Source organism: Erithacus rubecula (genome assembly GCF_903797595.1).
Source record: "Erithacus rubecula genome assembly, chromosome: 5".
NCBI lineage: Eukaryota > Metazoa > Chordata > Aves > Passeriformes > Muscicapidae > Erithacus > Erithacus rubecula.
In genome coordinates this window covers 46,212,882-46,229,729 of record NC_136687.1, presented here as the reverse complement: position 1 = coordinate 46,229,729, position 16,848 = coordinate 46,212,882, and the positions used below count along the sequence as shown (strand labels likewise).

The 16,848-nt window shown below is 36.2% G+C and overlaps 2 protein-coding genes across 2 annotated transcripts in view; one reads left to right on the top strand and one right to left on the bottom strand.

Annotated features, from left to right (window-relative positions):
* The window catches only part of AIMP1 (aminoacyl tRNA synthetase complex interacting multifunctional protein 1), a 32,511-nt gene extending 24,829 nt beyond the window's left edge, over positions 1-7,682 (top strand). Inside the window, exons 6-7 of the mRNA XM_079305762.1 lie at positions 1,430-1,598; positions 7,434-7,682. Of these exons, the coding sequence (XP_079161888.1) occupies positions 1,430-1,598; positions 7,434-7,600 (336 nt within the window). The 3' untranslated portion in view covers positions 7,601-7,682. The remainder of the gene's footprint in view (positions 1-1,429; positions 1,599-7,433) is intronic.
* A 583-nt stretch (positions 7,683-8,265) lies between these two features.
* GIMD1 (GIMAP family P-loop NTPase domain containing 1) lies at positions 8,266-12,864 on the bottom strand. The gene is made up of 3 exons (XM_079307409.1): positions 12,746-12,864; positions 11,010-11,423; positions 8,266-9,892 (listed from the first exon to the last, which is right to left on the bottom strand). Exons 2-3 carry the CDS (start codon positions 11,400-11,402, stop codon positions 9,623-9,625), a joined length of 663 nt encoding a protein of 220 aa, XP_079163535.1. The 5' UTR covers positions 11,403-11,423; positions 12,746-12,864; the 3' UTR covers positions 8,266-9,622.
* Between the last annotated feature and the right edge of the window lie 3,984 nt (positions 12,865-16,848).

Below are 16,848 nucleotides of genomic sequence, written 5' to 3'. Positions count from 1 at the left end.
TAGAACTTGAGAAAAAGCCTGGCATATTTTGCCTAGGCCTTCATCAGTGTCCACACTTATGTCAGTGATCAGAAGTGAAGAACAGGAATGCAAGGAATGTATCTTAAACTTTACAAGAAAACGCCACCATCATCCTCCAGAAATGCTATTCTACAATGATTCTTGGGAAGACAGTACATTACAGTTACATCTGTTATGAATGATGTACTCTGACTTTTGTAGCAGAAACTTTTTCTTCCTCTTTGATGCCTTGAAATCTTTTCTTTATAGCTTGTTGTGGTGTCCACCCAATAATTAGCATTCCATTAATTAATTGTTATGCAGTGCTAGATAATGCTACAACTTGCATTTTAGTCACTGACATGTTACAACCATATTTTGTGTTTTGGGCTACTTATTAGCAATAAGTAGCAATAACTTGAGAAATTTTCAATCAATGGGCTGGCTTGAAACTTATGCAACATAACTTTATCAACTGCTTCATTTTAGCTATTTGTATTTTTGCTTTTTAAGATGTTCTCCTTGGAAAATATGCATTGTTTGAAAGAGTTGATCATATGAGTTTTATTAATTATTAAACCTACAGGTTTTGTTCCAAGTTTGTATTGTTATGTACAAACACCAAAATCTAGAAATATGAAATACTTATACATAATGTGTACTTAGTTGCATGGGAATTAAGGTGTCTTTACTTTGTCTCTTAAGAATGTTCAGGGTTTAATTTTCATTCAATTTGAAAATGTGATTTGTTTTAGAGTCTATATGGTGGCAGTTTTTCTGAACAAAGAATATTTTCCCTGGTTTACAATTGTAATTATTAAATTAAAACAACAAACGGAGAAACATAGTTTTACAGGTTTGTGCTAACAAATTCAGTGTGCAGTATATACAGCCATTTTCAGTGGTTAAAAAAAAAATTTGTGGCATTTAGGTTAACTAAGATAAAATTTAAGATTCAAGTGAGCTCATGTAAACAACCTCTAAGCTTTGAAGTTTTTACCTATGAGCTTAATTCATAGACTGGTTTTTGTTGTTGTTGCTTTTATATTATCACATTAAATTATTATCATCAATAAACAGTGCTATATTGAAAGTGGACTAAGGTGGTGGTCTGTAATGAATAAAGATGGAATGCAAGTGCCTCACCTGGTTTTTAAGTTTCTAAATTGTGTATTTTGTATTTCCGTTATAAATATGTCACATTTCAGCATTTAATCCCTTATTCACTGGCAAGCTCTTATCGGGTTTAAATGTTATTTTACTGGTGTCCAGGCATTAAAATTGTGAATCTTCTGCTACATGCTTCTCTTACACTTCACTTGTTGTAAGATCTCATCACTGTGATTCTTTCATTGGAATTAAATAATGGGAGTCCCCCAAACCAGATGGCATTTTAAGTACTCACATCCTTCTGTTTTTCTCCCACAAGATGCAGAATCGGATGGCAATACTACTCTGTAACTTGAAACCTGCAAAGATGAGAGGAGTAGTATCTCAAGCAATGGTGATGTGTGCCAGCTCCCCAGAAAAAGTGGAAATTCTGGCTCCTCCACCTGGAGCGGTACCTGGGGACAGAATCACTTTTGAAGGTTTTCCTGGTAAGTAGATGTTTGGGAAAATGATAGAAACAGATATGCCAAGGTAAACTTCAGTGTTGAAGCATATAAAACAGCTTTTTTTAAGGCTGACTGTGTTTTTTGTTGAATTTTTCAGAATTAATTCTATTATTTTTTGTATTACCATGATAATATTGTGTAAATAAAGGATTGAAAATGCTTTATCATCTGTCAAAATTCTGTAACTTGATAAAGTTGTATAGAAATTTTATGTAAAATGGCCCATTCCTTTAAGTCTCAGTAAGTATTTCAGTTTTGAAATATATGGATAAACATTTTTATACTTGACAAATTGCAACAAGCAAATGTAAAGCATCTTTCACAGTGTCTCAGTGTAAGTGATGAAGTATTAAATTCCTAATTCCATCTCTTCCCTTTAATGAGTCAGAACTTTAGGTAGATGTGGTTTTTTGAGGGAGAAGGGATAGACTGGATAGAAGGGGTTGGAATTCCCCTATTCATGAGAGGAGCCCATAATATTCAAAACACCAGGTTTTTTGTTTGTTTGTCTGGGACAAAATGTCTTTTAGGTTTCCAAAGTCAGTCAGTCAAATGCCAGTTCTTTAATCTCAGTCTCAAAGGGTTACAGTCAGATCAACTTCTTCTGTTGCTTTATTTGTTAGCACTGTTATTTTGTTATTTTTATAATGGTGATGAGTGTTTTCATGAGGAAGTGCTGGTTCATTATGATCCCAGTACAAAAGGCACTCATACTTTAAAGTGCCATTTAAAATGCTGTTTATTGGAGCTGAGTCTGAAAAGAGAGACTAGTATAAGTAATCTTACATGGCACAGTTGATGGGAGTGCACCTGCAGCATGCTGTGCACTCCTTGTCCATAAGGAGAGTTTCTTCCCTTTCCATTGTTTGAGTTATTGCTGTATTTTTTATGCTCATTGGGGCTGTCAATCATAAAGGAAGTTTGTGTGAGAGCTTGGTGGTACCCTGAGCCACACACAGGTGGCTCAGTTGCTGGTGCCATGTGGCAGCTGCCTGTGGACTCCACTCTTACAATCAGTTACCTAAGTTTATCCTGCACCCCAGGAATTTAGGAATTTGTGCAGCACAGCCCAAGCCCAGATCTACTCAGGTCAGCTGTTAAGGGGACCACAGAGGTCTTGGTGAACAGTGCTGTTCTGGTCAGGATCACTCCATTGCTTGACAAAACATGGTCCAACTCCCAGTATTTCCCATACTGGGTGAAAGCGTATGTGTGTGCATTAATCAATTAAGTATTCATCTTCAGGATGAATTTAATGGTTCAAAAGTTGCCTTTCGAATATGAGAAAATGATGTAACTTTTATTTTCTTCATAAAGCCATACAAACCTTTTTAAACTATTACATTTCTGACAATTTCTTTCAGAGATACGTATTTTTATATATATATATATATATTTATATTTATATACTTCTCAAGAGTGAAATTGTGATGCTTTAAAATTAACATATATTTTGGTTAGAATATGATAAAGCAAGCAATGCTCTATCTAGGTGTTTTATGAAACAGAAAAATAGTTCAGCTTGCTGTGATTTAATGCTTCGATTGAAAATACTGTAAAATAACACTATGTTTTAAAAGGAAATCAGTCTGACAACATTTTGTTTATTTCAGTTTTAGTTTCCTGTATTGAAAATATACCAAGCTTGCTAGTTGAGATGCAGAATTCATTAGCTATACTGAAATCTGAAGTGCTTCAGAGTCAATTGAATTGTCTAATTTGTGGGCATACACATTCATGGCTTCTAGTCATTATTATATAGTGCGTAAAGGTGGATTAAATGTTGAACCTTTTTTACCTGAACAGAGGATCACAGGTAACAAATACACTCATACTGCTTTCTGTTGCTGTGGAAACGGATGTGCAAGACAGCATCAAGTTGTAGAAGAAATACTTCCAGTGTATAAGCCCTGGAAAACGTTGTATGAGTTCACTCCTCAAAAATGCCCTGTGCCTGAGTTTAGGGGGTTTTTTGGTTTACTTTTGTCTGAGATACAGCCTTCCTCCAAATTTATATCTCAAGTAGCTTCATATACCTGGCAGTTGAAAATGTGAGATCTGGTAGTAGTGCTATTTTCGCCAGCATATCTATTCTTGTAGATGACTAATGAAGTGACTTCTGTCAAAATAATGGAACTTTTTGACTCCAGTTGTTTGGCATTTTTACAGTGGCAAAAAGCCTTTCCTAGAGAAAATCAGTTATAGAAATATTTGTTCAAAAATTATCCCCATGTGTTACAGTATGCAGACACCGTGTTGACATTTGGATCCTTAAAAGATACAAAATAAGCTAAAGGTGGTGTGTAAGTGTTTTAGTTCTGAAGTTATGACTTGCAGCCAGAGAGACAAGGTTTTGTGTGGATTATATCAGTTTCCTTATAGTGGAGAGCCAAAGACCTGGGGCTCTGATAAGTGCCCAATGAAGATTTTTACAACCCCTTTGCAAGGTGTATATATCCAGGGCTATAGATTGTGAAGCATTATAAAACAGTGCCACGTTTCAGACCACAAAGAGCTTCTTGGAAAAATTTGTAGATATGAGATTTAATTTCATCATTGCCTTTGAAAATTTACCTAATGCTTAATAGTGTGGAGTGATCTATCTTCTTACATAAACCTTATTTCAAAGAATTGTCAGACTTGTGGTTTTACTATCTTGAGTAGGAAGATGCCAAACAAAAGCATTTGTAGATGGAGACCTGCAAAATCATAGTAACATCTGCTTCTGTAAATTTGTTTCTTGAGTACTTGTCTTTTCAATGTTACTGTTGTAAGCTGAGGGGGAAACTCACTGGGAGACTGTAAAACTGTTTCTCAGTTTTTAATGGGGTTGAACACCTATGTTCTACTCACCTTTTTTGTGTTGGAACCTTCCATATTTAGCAGCTGCTGTCTCCTCAAGAACCATCTGCAACTTGCCTGATGCTGTTACCAGGAGGATAGACTCTTTGTTGTGTCACATGTCATTCAATTTCACTGCTTAATTGTAACCATTTATATTCTGATAATTTTTTTTTTTAGAAGTAATTATAAAGCATAAAGATTCTGTTGGAGTCCTGAAGTTAAAATAGAAAGGACAGCTGGGTCTTATTTAAGTTTGAAATACAAAGGTCTGTGAAGCAACAGAAGCACCACCAGCAACAATAAAGCAATTCTAAAATGCACACAGCTGCCTATCAAGCAGCTTGGAATCGTGCTGTTTTTAAATCTTCTCTCTCCATTATACAAAATATTAATGAGATACAGACTAATTTCCTTTGGCCATTTTAGACAAAGTAAACAAATGGTATCTTGTCTCAAACCGATTAAATTTTTTTCTGGTGCAACTGGAATGTTTACCTAGAACCATCTTGAATATTGCAGAGGAGTGATTTGATAAGGAATGCTGTTGCTTGGAGTACTGTTCTGTTTTGTTTATTTATTTGATGTCTTTGCCCTCAGTGGAATTTTAAAAACTGTTTTATACTCCAGTGTATGAATCTTCAAGGTCTCTTGTGCCTTTTTTGCATTAAGAACTTTATCACATTTTTATCCATCTTCACTGGAAAAGGTCTGATTTTTGAACTGTAAAAAAATTGTTCTATCTTGTGTGTAAATTCTATAACCTCCTACTCAGTAATTGCCTTAAGACAGCTCTAATACTTGAAGATTTATAGCTAGCTGTGAAATCTCTTTTCTGATAGCAGTATCGGATGCTTTGATGCCACAGGAAGCAAAAATCTGTTACTTAAATTATATAGTTAAATTACCATTTGGGTCTAAAAATCACTAGCAGTTTAGTAAATTACTACCTCTTTAACGTGGTGCAGCTGGAGTGCAGTGGTTGGTCTGTAGTTACAGATTTCTTTAATCAGATCTTGAGTGTATGGATGCTTTCCTTCAGCTGCATAGTTACAATCCACTGTGGGGTAAGTGGCATTAAGTAGTCACACATCACTGTGTCCTTTTGCCACTTGCTGGGCTGAGATATATTCCTTCAGTACTTGTTGAGCTGTTACAAAGAGGAGAGGTTTCTTGCTTATAACAAAAATGGTTTTGTAATATTAAAGCTGCAAGATGGAATGACATATTTAACAAAATTGGGGCCTCCTATTTGGCCCATTTTTGGTAAAGAAAATGGAAAGCTGATTAAACCATTAAAAGCTTCCATTTATTTTATTTATAGAAACTCTTCTAAAGAATATTTTCTGGAAAGAAGGAATGCAGTGAGGAGAAAGGCATAGGAAAATGCACAGCCTAAAACTCTGGTAGTATTTAAAATTGGTGCCTATGCTAATCAAATATGAGCTCACCACAGATCCCAAGGGAGTTTGACGCAGGATTCCAAAGAAAGTTATTAACATCCAAAGTGTGTTTTTTATAATAAAAGTTAGAAGGTTTTCTTACTGAAAAAAAAATCATGTGCTTTTTATATTTGAAGAGGGGAAGGAAAATGTACAATGGATCACTTAGCATTCTTTTTAGTGATTTTATTCGTTTGTATGCATTCACTGTGGTCTAAATCCAAGTTTGCCTTTGTTTGTGAACCTGAGCGTTACGGTGATTTATTTTTGTGAAAATGCACAATTAGATCTAAACTTTTAATAATTTTTATTTAATAGTGTAATCATTTAAGTAACTAAAGTATTTAAATTTCTTCTTCTGTTTAGTATTAATTATAAAGATTATATAAAGATAATTATTAATGTTTTGACTGATTTTTCTTTGAAATACTAAATGCACTCTGGTTGTGAAATAACTTGACTGCATTATGAAATACTGCTCTGGTAAGGCTAGCTTACTTCACAGATAAATCTTGGCTGTTTGACATAGAAGTCTAAAGCACCCAGCAATCTTACGATTAAATTATTTTAATGAATTTTTAATAGAATCTGTATTGTATTAGAATTAAGAGATTAAATTTACTTTACCTTTGAACAGAATAGAAAATAAAAGTACCACAAATTGGCTGGCTTATTTTACCTAGATTATGTCACTAAGCAGCAGTTAATCTTTGCAGCAAGATTATTAGCTTGTTTTGTGTCTGTACTTTGCATTTCAGGTTTATTTAGAAATAGGAAAATATCCTTCACTATGCTATCTGATTTGTTGATAATATTTCAAAACATTAATAGAAAAAATAATCAGATTTGGTAGGGTAGTTAGTTATTGTCAATACTTCTAGGGTGTCGGTATCTTATCATGATGTATCCCTGCAAACAGGAAACTGAGGCTTATTGAGACTAAGGCCATAATTGCTGAAATTCTAGCTAATCTCTACTGCTTCTGTTGTTTTGGGCACCAGAGCTTGTCATCAAACAATACGAAGCGTAGCTGAACAGTGTTGAAACTTGGGGTTGAAATTATGTCAGTATTCTATCTCTGAACTATTCTTGTCTAAGTTCAGCATTCCTCAACTGTAGCAGCATCTTCTAATTGCTTATAAAAACATCTTTGATTTCTAAACTTAAGATGCTGACAAACCTGTCTTGATGAGCAGTGTACTTCTGTGGCCCATATGTACTTAATTCTTAGGAACTCTTTTAAACTGTAGTATAGACCAACAGCAATGGTTTAATTTCTTTGTTTTGACAGTGCTTGTTGTCTGATACAACCTTTTTACCTTGAAAGATCCTCACTTTCAGAGAGGTTCTGGAGACATTTCCTAGACAATCCCTAAGTCAAATCGAAGTTTTCCTTTTGAGAATCAAAAGGAATGTTGGGGTTTTTTTTTCTCTTGGAAGTGTGTGCAATGGTGCTATGTGGGCTGATATAGATGTGTAAGTGCATAGAACTCTTGCTCTGTGTGCTATGAGGTTATTCTTTGTTTTGAAACAGGAGATCCTGAGAAGGAACTTAATCCAAAGAAGAAGATGTGGGAGCAAATCCAACCTGATCTTCATACCAATGACCAGTGTGTTGCTACATACAAAGGAGTTCCATTTGAAGTGAAAGGGAAAGGAGTGTGCAGGGCAGAGACCATGGCAAACAGCGGAATTAAATAAATAAATGGTTATTAGAAACTTTTACAGATGTTGAAATGGAAAATGATGCAAGCACAATAAAAAACATGAAATGCATGGCTAAGACCTGTTTTGTTTGATTTCTTTTCTAGAATATGTTACATCTCCAACAGTTTGACAATTCACTCATTCGCTAGGCCTGTTGTCCTTGAGGTTGTGTGTTGTCAGCAGTTATTAATCACTCAGTGCTCATAACTTAATTGCCAAGGCTTGTTTGTGGTGGGACCACAGGCAGGCAAATTTTCTGAACAACTTGAAGGTGTAGAGCTTCTATTTAGCAAGAGCTAAAGGAAATAAAGGAGAATATTGTGCCATGTTCCTTTTGTGCTAATTGCAGGACTAGCAGTTGGTTAGTGAAGACCACAATTGTCTTTATTCTTCTAGTCACTTTGTAATAGTTTTTCTCCTGTTCTTCCAATCAGTTTTCAGATATGTTATAAGCCTCTGCAACTTTGTTCTTGCCTGTGTTCTCTCTGTAGTCTGCAGTCAGTTGTAACTGGAAGATTAAGCTATGGTCGTTTATGCGCTAGGATGTACAAGTGGACACACTTTCATGTCCCCACAACTAAGCCATTATAATTTCATTAGGATCAAAGCTGCCTTTTGCTAGAGTAGTTCTTTATCTACTCCACTTAGGTGGAGTATATCCTTCCAAACCTATAGGTAGGACTAAGAAATAATTAATATCAGATTCCTAGAACTAATCAAAAACTAAGAAAAACCTCAAACCCCAAAAAATCCCAAAAAGCAACCAAACAAAAAAAAAATCTGTTTCCAGTGCTCAAACAGGCATAAAATTAATTTTTTTTTTTAGTTTTGTTTTAATGTGCTTTTATGCAGGGATGTTTTATACAAAAAGTGCTTTGGTTTTAACAGAGATAGCTTCTTCAATTTTTGCAGTTAGAATTGTTTCATAGTAATGTTGTACAAAAAGTCCTGTTGCTAGGCTATTAGCTTCAAATTAGTTCTTTTAATTCCTTACTTTCAGTAATAAGAAAATAAATATTTTGGATCAATTTACAATAACCCTTTTAGGTAGCTATTTTGAAATACTTAATATATTTTTGTGCATAATATTAAATTGTTGCTGTATAACCATTGAAACAGTAAATGCTATTTAAACTACTGAAATTAAAAATAAACTTGAGCCTTTCTAAATTCTGCAGGCTTTGAACTTCATCCAGTAAGTGGAAAGAAAACAAAATGACAATGATACAAAATTAAAAGGCACATGCATAAAGAGGAGATGAACAGATTTTGTGTTTGAATTAGTTTAGTTTGTCCCTGTAAACTGCTAGTTTTTCAGGTATCTGGCTATAAGCAATAGTAATTAGTTCTTTTAAATGTGCTGAATAGCATTAAGCACATGGAAGCCATTTTATCTGCCTTGTAAACTTTATATCCAATAATGTCTTACTAAATAAAATCCTTGCAGTTCTACAACTCAGTTATAACTAATCTTGAATCATGGTAAGGAAATACTTTTACAATAGATAAATCTTAGCTTTTAGTACCTGAGAGTTTTTTTTTAGAAATGGAAGTTCAGGGAAAGTTCTGAAAGCTCAAAGAATTAAGCCAAGAGGCCCCCTGGGTCTGAACTCTCATGCATTTTTTACCTTTTTTTCCCCCTTTTCTTTCTAAATTTTTATTATTTTTTTCTCTCTTTTAAAAGTTTGTTTTATTGTTCCAAATCTGTATTCTGTGTGAACTGGAATATACAGTCTGGTGTAGTGCAAAAATCTCATTTGTAACTACAGACATATTAGGAGCATGTTTTTGGAGCTCTAGCTTGCTCTGATGTTGTTGTTGAACCTAGGATTTGGAATGCAGTAGTGTGAGGTACTCTTTGTAAGGCAAGTTGTTTGATAAGCTAAAGAGATATTTCTAATTGTATGTTTGAAGGTGTTTGGCATGGATGTGGAGTTCTCTAGTTGATGGCTTTTTTGTTTCTATTAGATATTACCAACTGTAAAAAATAGACAAGTAAGCACCTTAAAGCTAATTTTATTCCTTGCTGTGTTTAAGTAGTACTTGATAATTATTTTTTTGTATAAAATTTAAGAGCTTTCTTAAGATAATATTTCTTTCCTCTTTAATGATGCTGTTGTGGTTGTCTAGGAAAATGTATTTATGCTGTACTGAGCTCAAAAGTGACAACAGGCTGCTTGAGGCACTCTGCAAGTATGTTTCCTCGTTGTATCCAGCCTCTTCTGCCTTGTCCGCATGAGTAAGTAGAACTGCAGTGAAATCCTTCCATGTGGGCCCCAGAAGTTCCTGTAGAGAAAGCAAATCTTAACTAGTTGTCTCTTATTTCTTTTCCTCACTCCTATTTCATACACTTAGTACATTAACAGACCAGTTACATGAAAAGGGTTTTTTTTTTCCTGGCAGTAATCCATGTCATGCTATCTGAGTTGCTGAAAGTTCTGGGTCTTTTTTCACCTTTCCGAGACATTGACATCCACACTTCCACTGGAAATATGTGGTCATGCAGAACTAGCAATTCTCTGTTCCCTGGATACAGATGTTAACAAAATGTCACCAGTTAAAAAATGTTCATAGAAATAAGGAAAAATGGTTACTTAGCCATGTCACACATTAGTTTGAAATAAGTAGTTACCACAAATCCATATAGCTATGTTGTTTACAGCTCTTAAAAAAAATATTTTTGAAAAACACCAAGTCACCTTTTTTTAAAAAAATAAATTTCTATGTAACACACAAGTTCCAGCAGAGATCCATAAAACTGTTCTCAGCAGTTCAGGAAAAAACAAATCAAATGCAACACCTTAAATAATGGGCTAGAGAATTTGTCTTCAACTTCAATGATTTATCTAATGGAGGAGAACGGAGAGAACAAGCTGCTTTCATCAAGTACAGAAAAATTTAGTAGGAATAAGAGAGGCTGGCCTTTAATTTAAAGCTGTAAATGAAATCACAACTTTGGTGCAATCCTGCTAACAAGAAGCCTACTTTGGTGATAAAGGACACTTTGTAACCTAAATGCTAAGGTATGTAAAACTATTTTAACAGAGGTCTGTATACTTCCAAGGTAAGTGGGGTGTTAAAAAGACCTGGTGTACTGATAGCGATTAATCTGTTTTAGATACTAGGGATGAAAAATAAATGCATACAAAATTCTCCCTTAGACTGCTCAAGGAAGTCTTGAGTTACCAGTTTCAGAGAGAGAGAATAGAGCTTTGCTATGCTAAGGACTCAAAATCACTTATCATTTTTGTTCAGAAATTAATATCTGCCACTCGCAATTCATTAGGCTGTCGTTGGAAAAAAAAAATTATTTCACTTTTCCAGTCAACTCTTCTGTAGCTACTGTCACCTGAAGATGAAAGAGTTGCCATTAGGGCAGAGACTTCTGTTAATTTTTGGTTACCTGGATGAGCTGAAGTGTGTCATTGCTTTCACCTGGACACAGAGGCAGGTCAGCCCTCAGGACCAAGAGAGCCAAGTGCAGGCCTTCCTCCCCGAAGTGCTGAGCCAGGGCTGCTCTCACCGTGTCTGCCACTTGCTCTCTGCTCAGAGCACTGTGAGGGTGGCCTGGAGTGTCCAGAACCCGAACGCGGAGAGCCGACCCGCGGCCGTTTCTCCGCATGAGCCCCAGAATGCGGCCGCTGCGGCCGAGGCTGCAGCGCGTGGTCACAGAGCTGGGGCACAGGCGGCTCTCAAAGTCTGAGCTGCCCAACAGGCTGTTCCCTGCAGCGCTTTTGCCAGCCTGAGCTTTTCCAAGGACAACTAGGTTGATGGTCATCTCATGGATGTCTGCCATTGTCTGCTTTTGTCCACAAACCTGTCAGTAAGTACAAATAACATATGGTGCTTCAGACAACTTCATGGTGGGGGAGAGAGTCAAGAATTTACACTATTCAATATCTTTTGAGTGGTTTTCCCTACCTGAAATGTGAAAAGAGTTTTAGGAAGAGGCAAAATAGGGTTGTGGAGAGTCAACAGAGAAGGGAGGAGTTGGGAAATAACCATGGGAACCACTGTTGCCATTCTGGGAGAGTTGTAGATTAGGAAGAGAAGGCAAACTAGGGACAGAAGAATGGTGACTAATAGGTGCTGCTGTTATTAAGTGACAATGTTTAAGGATGTAAATACTTCCTTGTTTTAAGAAAAAGAATAATCAAGGAGAAGTAGATTTTAAGGGAGCACTTTTTCACGGCAGAGAACAGCTTAAAATATGTCTTTCATCAGCTGCCACTGATGTTGAAATAGGCAGTAGTCTGAAAGGGCTTTCTGGTGCAGATAAATATTTCAATTTACAAAAAGCAACTGAAATAGGCAATTCTGAAAATGAGATTTTAGAGATGAAAACCAACTTATTAGTGCAGTAAGTGGAAAAGAAAAGCATAGTCTGGTGAATAGAGTGAGGGAGTTGGTTTGGTATCATTTCCAGTTACTCTTATTTGTTCGTAAACAAAACCTCTCATTCTCTTTGTACTTTTCAGTAACCCAGTATCTGAAGGAGTTTTGGTGTGTGCTGATCATCTAATAGGAAAACTTTTTATTTAAATAAATTGAGATGTGTTCCAGAAGGTAAAACCATAATGGCAAATAGAGGATTTTAAGTTTCTGTGTGTGGTATGTGAACTTCAGAAAATTTTTTTTTTTTTTTTTAATTCTATGTTTAGGTACTCCTAGAGAGATCATAGATAATTTTAGACTGGCATTTCCTGTGATTAATTTATTTAGATTCCTGCTGAGCAGTTTAAGCTTTCTCTCTCATATTATTTCCATGCCTAAATCAACTTTTTGAAATAACTTCAATGAAACACCAAAGATGCAAGAGCTAGTAATATGCTTTATATAATTTTGTTTTAGGCAGCATTGAATATGTACATTATAATCTTCCTTACTAAATTCACAGTGAAGTTTTTGTGGATTTTTCAATGGTCATTTTCTTTTTAAGAAAGATGTCTTATAAAATGGTGGTCTTCAGTTATTCATTGGTTTAGATATGCATTGTACACTTTGTAGCATAATAATAGGAAGTAGTGGACATGGATTTGGCCATTTCTTTTTAAAATCATAATCAAAGATTTGGGGCTATTTCCCCTGTAAGCAATCTACGCTTAAATACTTAGATTAGTTTCATTTTGGGTCACTTACCTTATTTTCCCTTAATTTCTTCTTTCATTCAGCCTTCCTTCATAAATGACATGTGCAGTGTAGAAAGAACTTCATATGTGAACTTTGAAACTGACAGCAGCACCGTACCATGCTGAGACTGTTACGTACACATTAATCTGGTTAATCAATTACTGATAGAGCCTCATTCAATTGCACATTTGGTCAGTAATTGGCACTGTTGAATTTTTGTAATTTAGCTGCATATACTGGTTTGAAGTAATTTCTTCACATCTGCACGTGACTAGGAAATGCAGTGAATTATTATTGCAGTGAATTATTAATTGCAGCATTTTCATAGCATAGTGTAAATCATTTGCAGATAGAAAGATGTTTGCTTAACAAAAATGGATTAAAATAATAACAAATATATTGAAATACAGAAATTATTTGTGACCAGGAAGAAAATTGGAAGCTGCTTGCCTAATTGCTGATATGGTGGTTGTTAGCCTAATACATTTCTCTTGCGAACATCATTATTTGCCATGCTGTAGTAGCATTAAAACCAGAGATAGAAGATTGTCCTGAAAGAACTTATCACTTGCTTTTTTGTCAATTTTCCACAAGTGGGAAAGTAACCAGCTAGAAAATAAATGCAAATTTGTGCTTTAATGACCAGGTTGTATTTATAGAATGGAAGAGCGGATGAGCTTGTCCTGCTGTTCACAAGCATCAGCTATCTCTCTGTAAATGCCAGGGGGTGCAGCCACGAGTTTACTCCAAGGGTATTAAGATACTTGTCAGTAAGAGCATGAATCTGGTATATAAGCTGTATGTGGTGGCAGGAATAGAGAAATGTGCTTTCCAGTGCCCAGTCCTGCTGGGGACATTGTCATCTGATGGAGCCTGAAAGTGTTGGCTTACCATAGAACCAGGACTGCTTGTGCCAGCCACAGCAGTGAAGGGGGACTACAGTTCCCCTAAAAGCTCTTGTTTTGTCTCCTGCTGTGAAGCCACAAACACAGCCAGTGCTCTGGCAGAAGGTAGGAGCTCCATGTGTAAATTCACATCATTTATCATGAATGAGCTGATTGCTTTTGTTACTTGGTTGAAGGTGGCTGTGTGAAAAATTTTGTTGATGAATGTTTTTAAGAGCACACAGACATGTGCTCTTGAGCCTGCCTATTCCAGTGAGAAGTCAGACATGAAATCTTTCCCTGTATTGTGTGTGTACCTGAGGCAACTTCTCATAGTTCCCACTGCCTTAGAACTCATTGCTGTGCACAGCCTTTGTGTCTCAAGGCACATTTATTTATAAAGTGAATGGCAAGGTCCCTCATGTGCTGGTGAATACAAACTCAAAGAAGACTCCAGTCTTCGAGGAGTCAATTGCAAAGCAGAAGGGTAAGTCAGTCTCATAAAATTATGGATCTTGACTTTGGTTAAATTGCCAGTCTAGATCTGTGTTTTTCATTAGACTGTTTCTTTGCACAGTAATGCCCCTTATGCCATCAGAGGTCATATATGTCCTAGCAGTCACATCCAACTAGATAATTTAAGGTGGCATGGACAAGGATTTAGACTACCAAAAAAACTAGAATGCCAGAAGTAGGAGAATGTTGTATGCAAAATACAGCTTGCCCAGCTGGATGCAGAACAGGGCTTTTATGATGGCAAGATGTCTGTAAAATTAAGAGTAGTGTAAATGAGGTAGTAGCTAAATGAGCTTAAAAAAGCATTTCTTTCCAGTACTATTGTGAATGGAATACAATCTAAGTTGGAACACATCTGGAAGATCTTACAACTGCACGGGCAGAGGATTTTAAAAAGTTGTCTTCCTGGGAGGATATGACAGGGGGAAAATTCAAACTGATTTATATGACACTTGCATGGGCTTCTCAAATGTGGAAAAAGTCCTCCCCAAGGTGGCAGTATCAGCCTACTCCACAGGTACTGTAAAACTCAACTGGGGTCCCCTTGCTCTGCTGTCCTATGCTGAAATAAAATACCAGATCAGAAATGAGATACAACACTAGAAAACACAGGATAATTACAGGACTCTTCAAGAATCTCCTGAGATAAGAAATGAAAAAACAATTTGTCTCTTTTCTGTCACAATAAACGTTTTTACTTTACATTTAAAATACAAAGAATGTCCCCATAATTAATGAATTTGAGCATCAGTAATGGAAAGGTAGTAGTTAAGAAATTGAAGTGTTATTCACTGTTCCTTCCTTGACTCTTGAAAATTAAGGTCTTTTGTTTTCACTAGCTTTTTATTTGAGTCAGTGACAATTATTATGAGGCTTTAGATACAAGATCTTAAAACCTGCTGTCTGAACATCATCTTGTACAGACTGCAGTAAAGCTGCCTAGGATGCTTTTAAGCACTGCTTGCTGGGTGACCTATCTTTTTTATTTGCTTTGGTTTTGTATTTCTTTATTTTTGAAATGGCGAAGAGAAAATCAAACTGAGTCTATTACTGAGGCAGAAAGGGTTCTTGTAGCTGATAAAGGAAGCCTTGTACTGCTCCCACAGAAATACCAAACAAGTTTAGTAAGGAATTTACAGGAATCTAAGTAAGTAAAATCCTTAATTTAATTGAATATAAGGATCATTTGTGTATCTAGCGTCTTTATTTTTCTTTGAATAAAACAAGGCTAAAATATTTTGCAAGTAGCCATTAGTTTTGTGTCTATCTATGGAGCTAACTAGAGTTGCATTTTAGTCCCATTAGTGTGTCAGCTGCTGTTCTATTGTAGGCCCTGTGATCACCCAGTTGGTTTGCACACACCCTGAACAAGCTCTCCGTGATGCTTGTTAGGGTATACCAAGCAGGCTAGATCTTGTAAAACTGAAATAGCAGTTTCTCTTCAGGCACATGGTATCTCTTACCATGTGTCATCTTTCAGTTCCCACGCCTTCCCATCCCTTACAGCTTCTTTCCTGATGTGGGCTCTCATTTTAGCCCAAGATGATGCCATAATAAGTAATTTAAGATGTGCTTTGATGAATTTCTCTTACTTAGAGGGAACCCAGTGAGGCCATTTTATGGATTGCCACACACAAAGCCATCCTCTTAGGCTGCCCAAACAACATGAGAAAGCCAGGAAGGTATGCAGTCCATGTAGTCAGTGTGGCTTCAGTTCTGTTAGATGTGTAATTTCTAAGAAACAGCAGGCACGTCACTGCTGAGACATAAATAGGACAGATTTAGCAGTGTTCTTCTCCTTTTGGATTTCATTCACACAAAAATCTTCTGATTCCAAAGGAAGATACATACAAAGTGCAATAAAGTTTCCTTAAAACAGATTTTTTTTCCCCCTGCTTAATGCAGTCCTTAGTATCCTTAGTATTTTTAAACATAGGTAATCAATTATCAGCAGTCTGCAAGATCATGTTTCTTTTTGCAGTATAGGTGACTATGTAGATTGTGTGCCACTACACTGGCATCACTAAGGGGAAATATGTGGGATGTAGCTGCAGACCTATGTTGGAATTGCAACAGCTTTTGGGCACTATCAGTCTGTACAACTGTGGAAGCAGCTCCTCAAGTTCCCACTGTACTTCTTACAGTGGACTGAGAGTTCAGGACAAATGCTGCTGGCAGAAAGGCAGATCAATAACTCACTTTGTGTTTGAAAGAAAATCAAACAAAACTATCACAGCAGGAAAAACATCAGCTGGACTTTTTCCCCCTCTCTGTTCTCCAAAGGAATCACTAAAATCCACAAGATATCTTGATGTTTTTGTTGCAAATAATAGACAACTTTACATTAGAAAGCAGAATATTTATCATGCTCATCTGGTAAGACTCTACTGTGGTAGTGGTGCAGGAATGACAATCCTTTAAGCACTCTCCTTCTCCATGTGCTTAGAACAGCACTGTAACAAGCCACAGGAATAGAGCCTCTTCTTGTTAGAACGGTTTGGTGTGACATGGCTTTTCAAAATGTGGGGGAATGGTATGTAAAGTAGGGCATGTCACTTGCTCCAGGCTGCCAGTTTCTTAATTCTCTTACTAACCCCCAACTTCTCCATCATTTAAGTGATGATTTTCCCCATGGGACCAATCAATTTGTTTTTTAGTATCCAAGGAATGTTTTAATATACTATATTGTGCTATGCTGTCTCTCAATCAGAT

Bases quoted from the DNA above. Each gene is read 5' to 3' on its own strand.
- GIMD1 (XM_079307409.1), bottom strand. From the start codon at position 11,402: ATGGCAGACATCCATGAGATGACCATCAACCTAGTTGTCCTTGGAAAA. The intron at 9,893-11,009 runs GTAACCAAAAAT...CTTTCTCTACAG, and splicing joins ACACACTTCAGCTCATCCAG to GAACTTCTGGGGCCCACATG.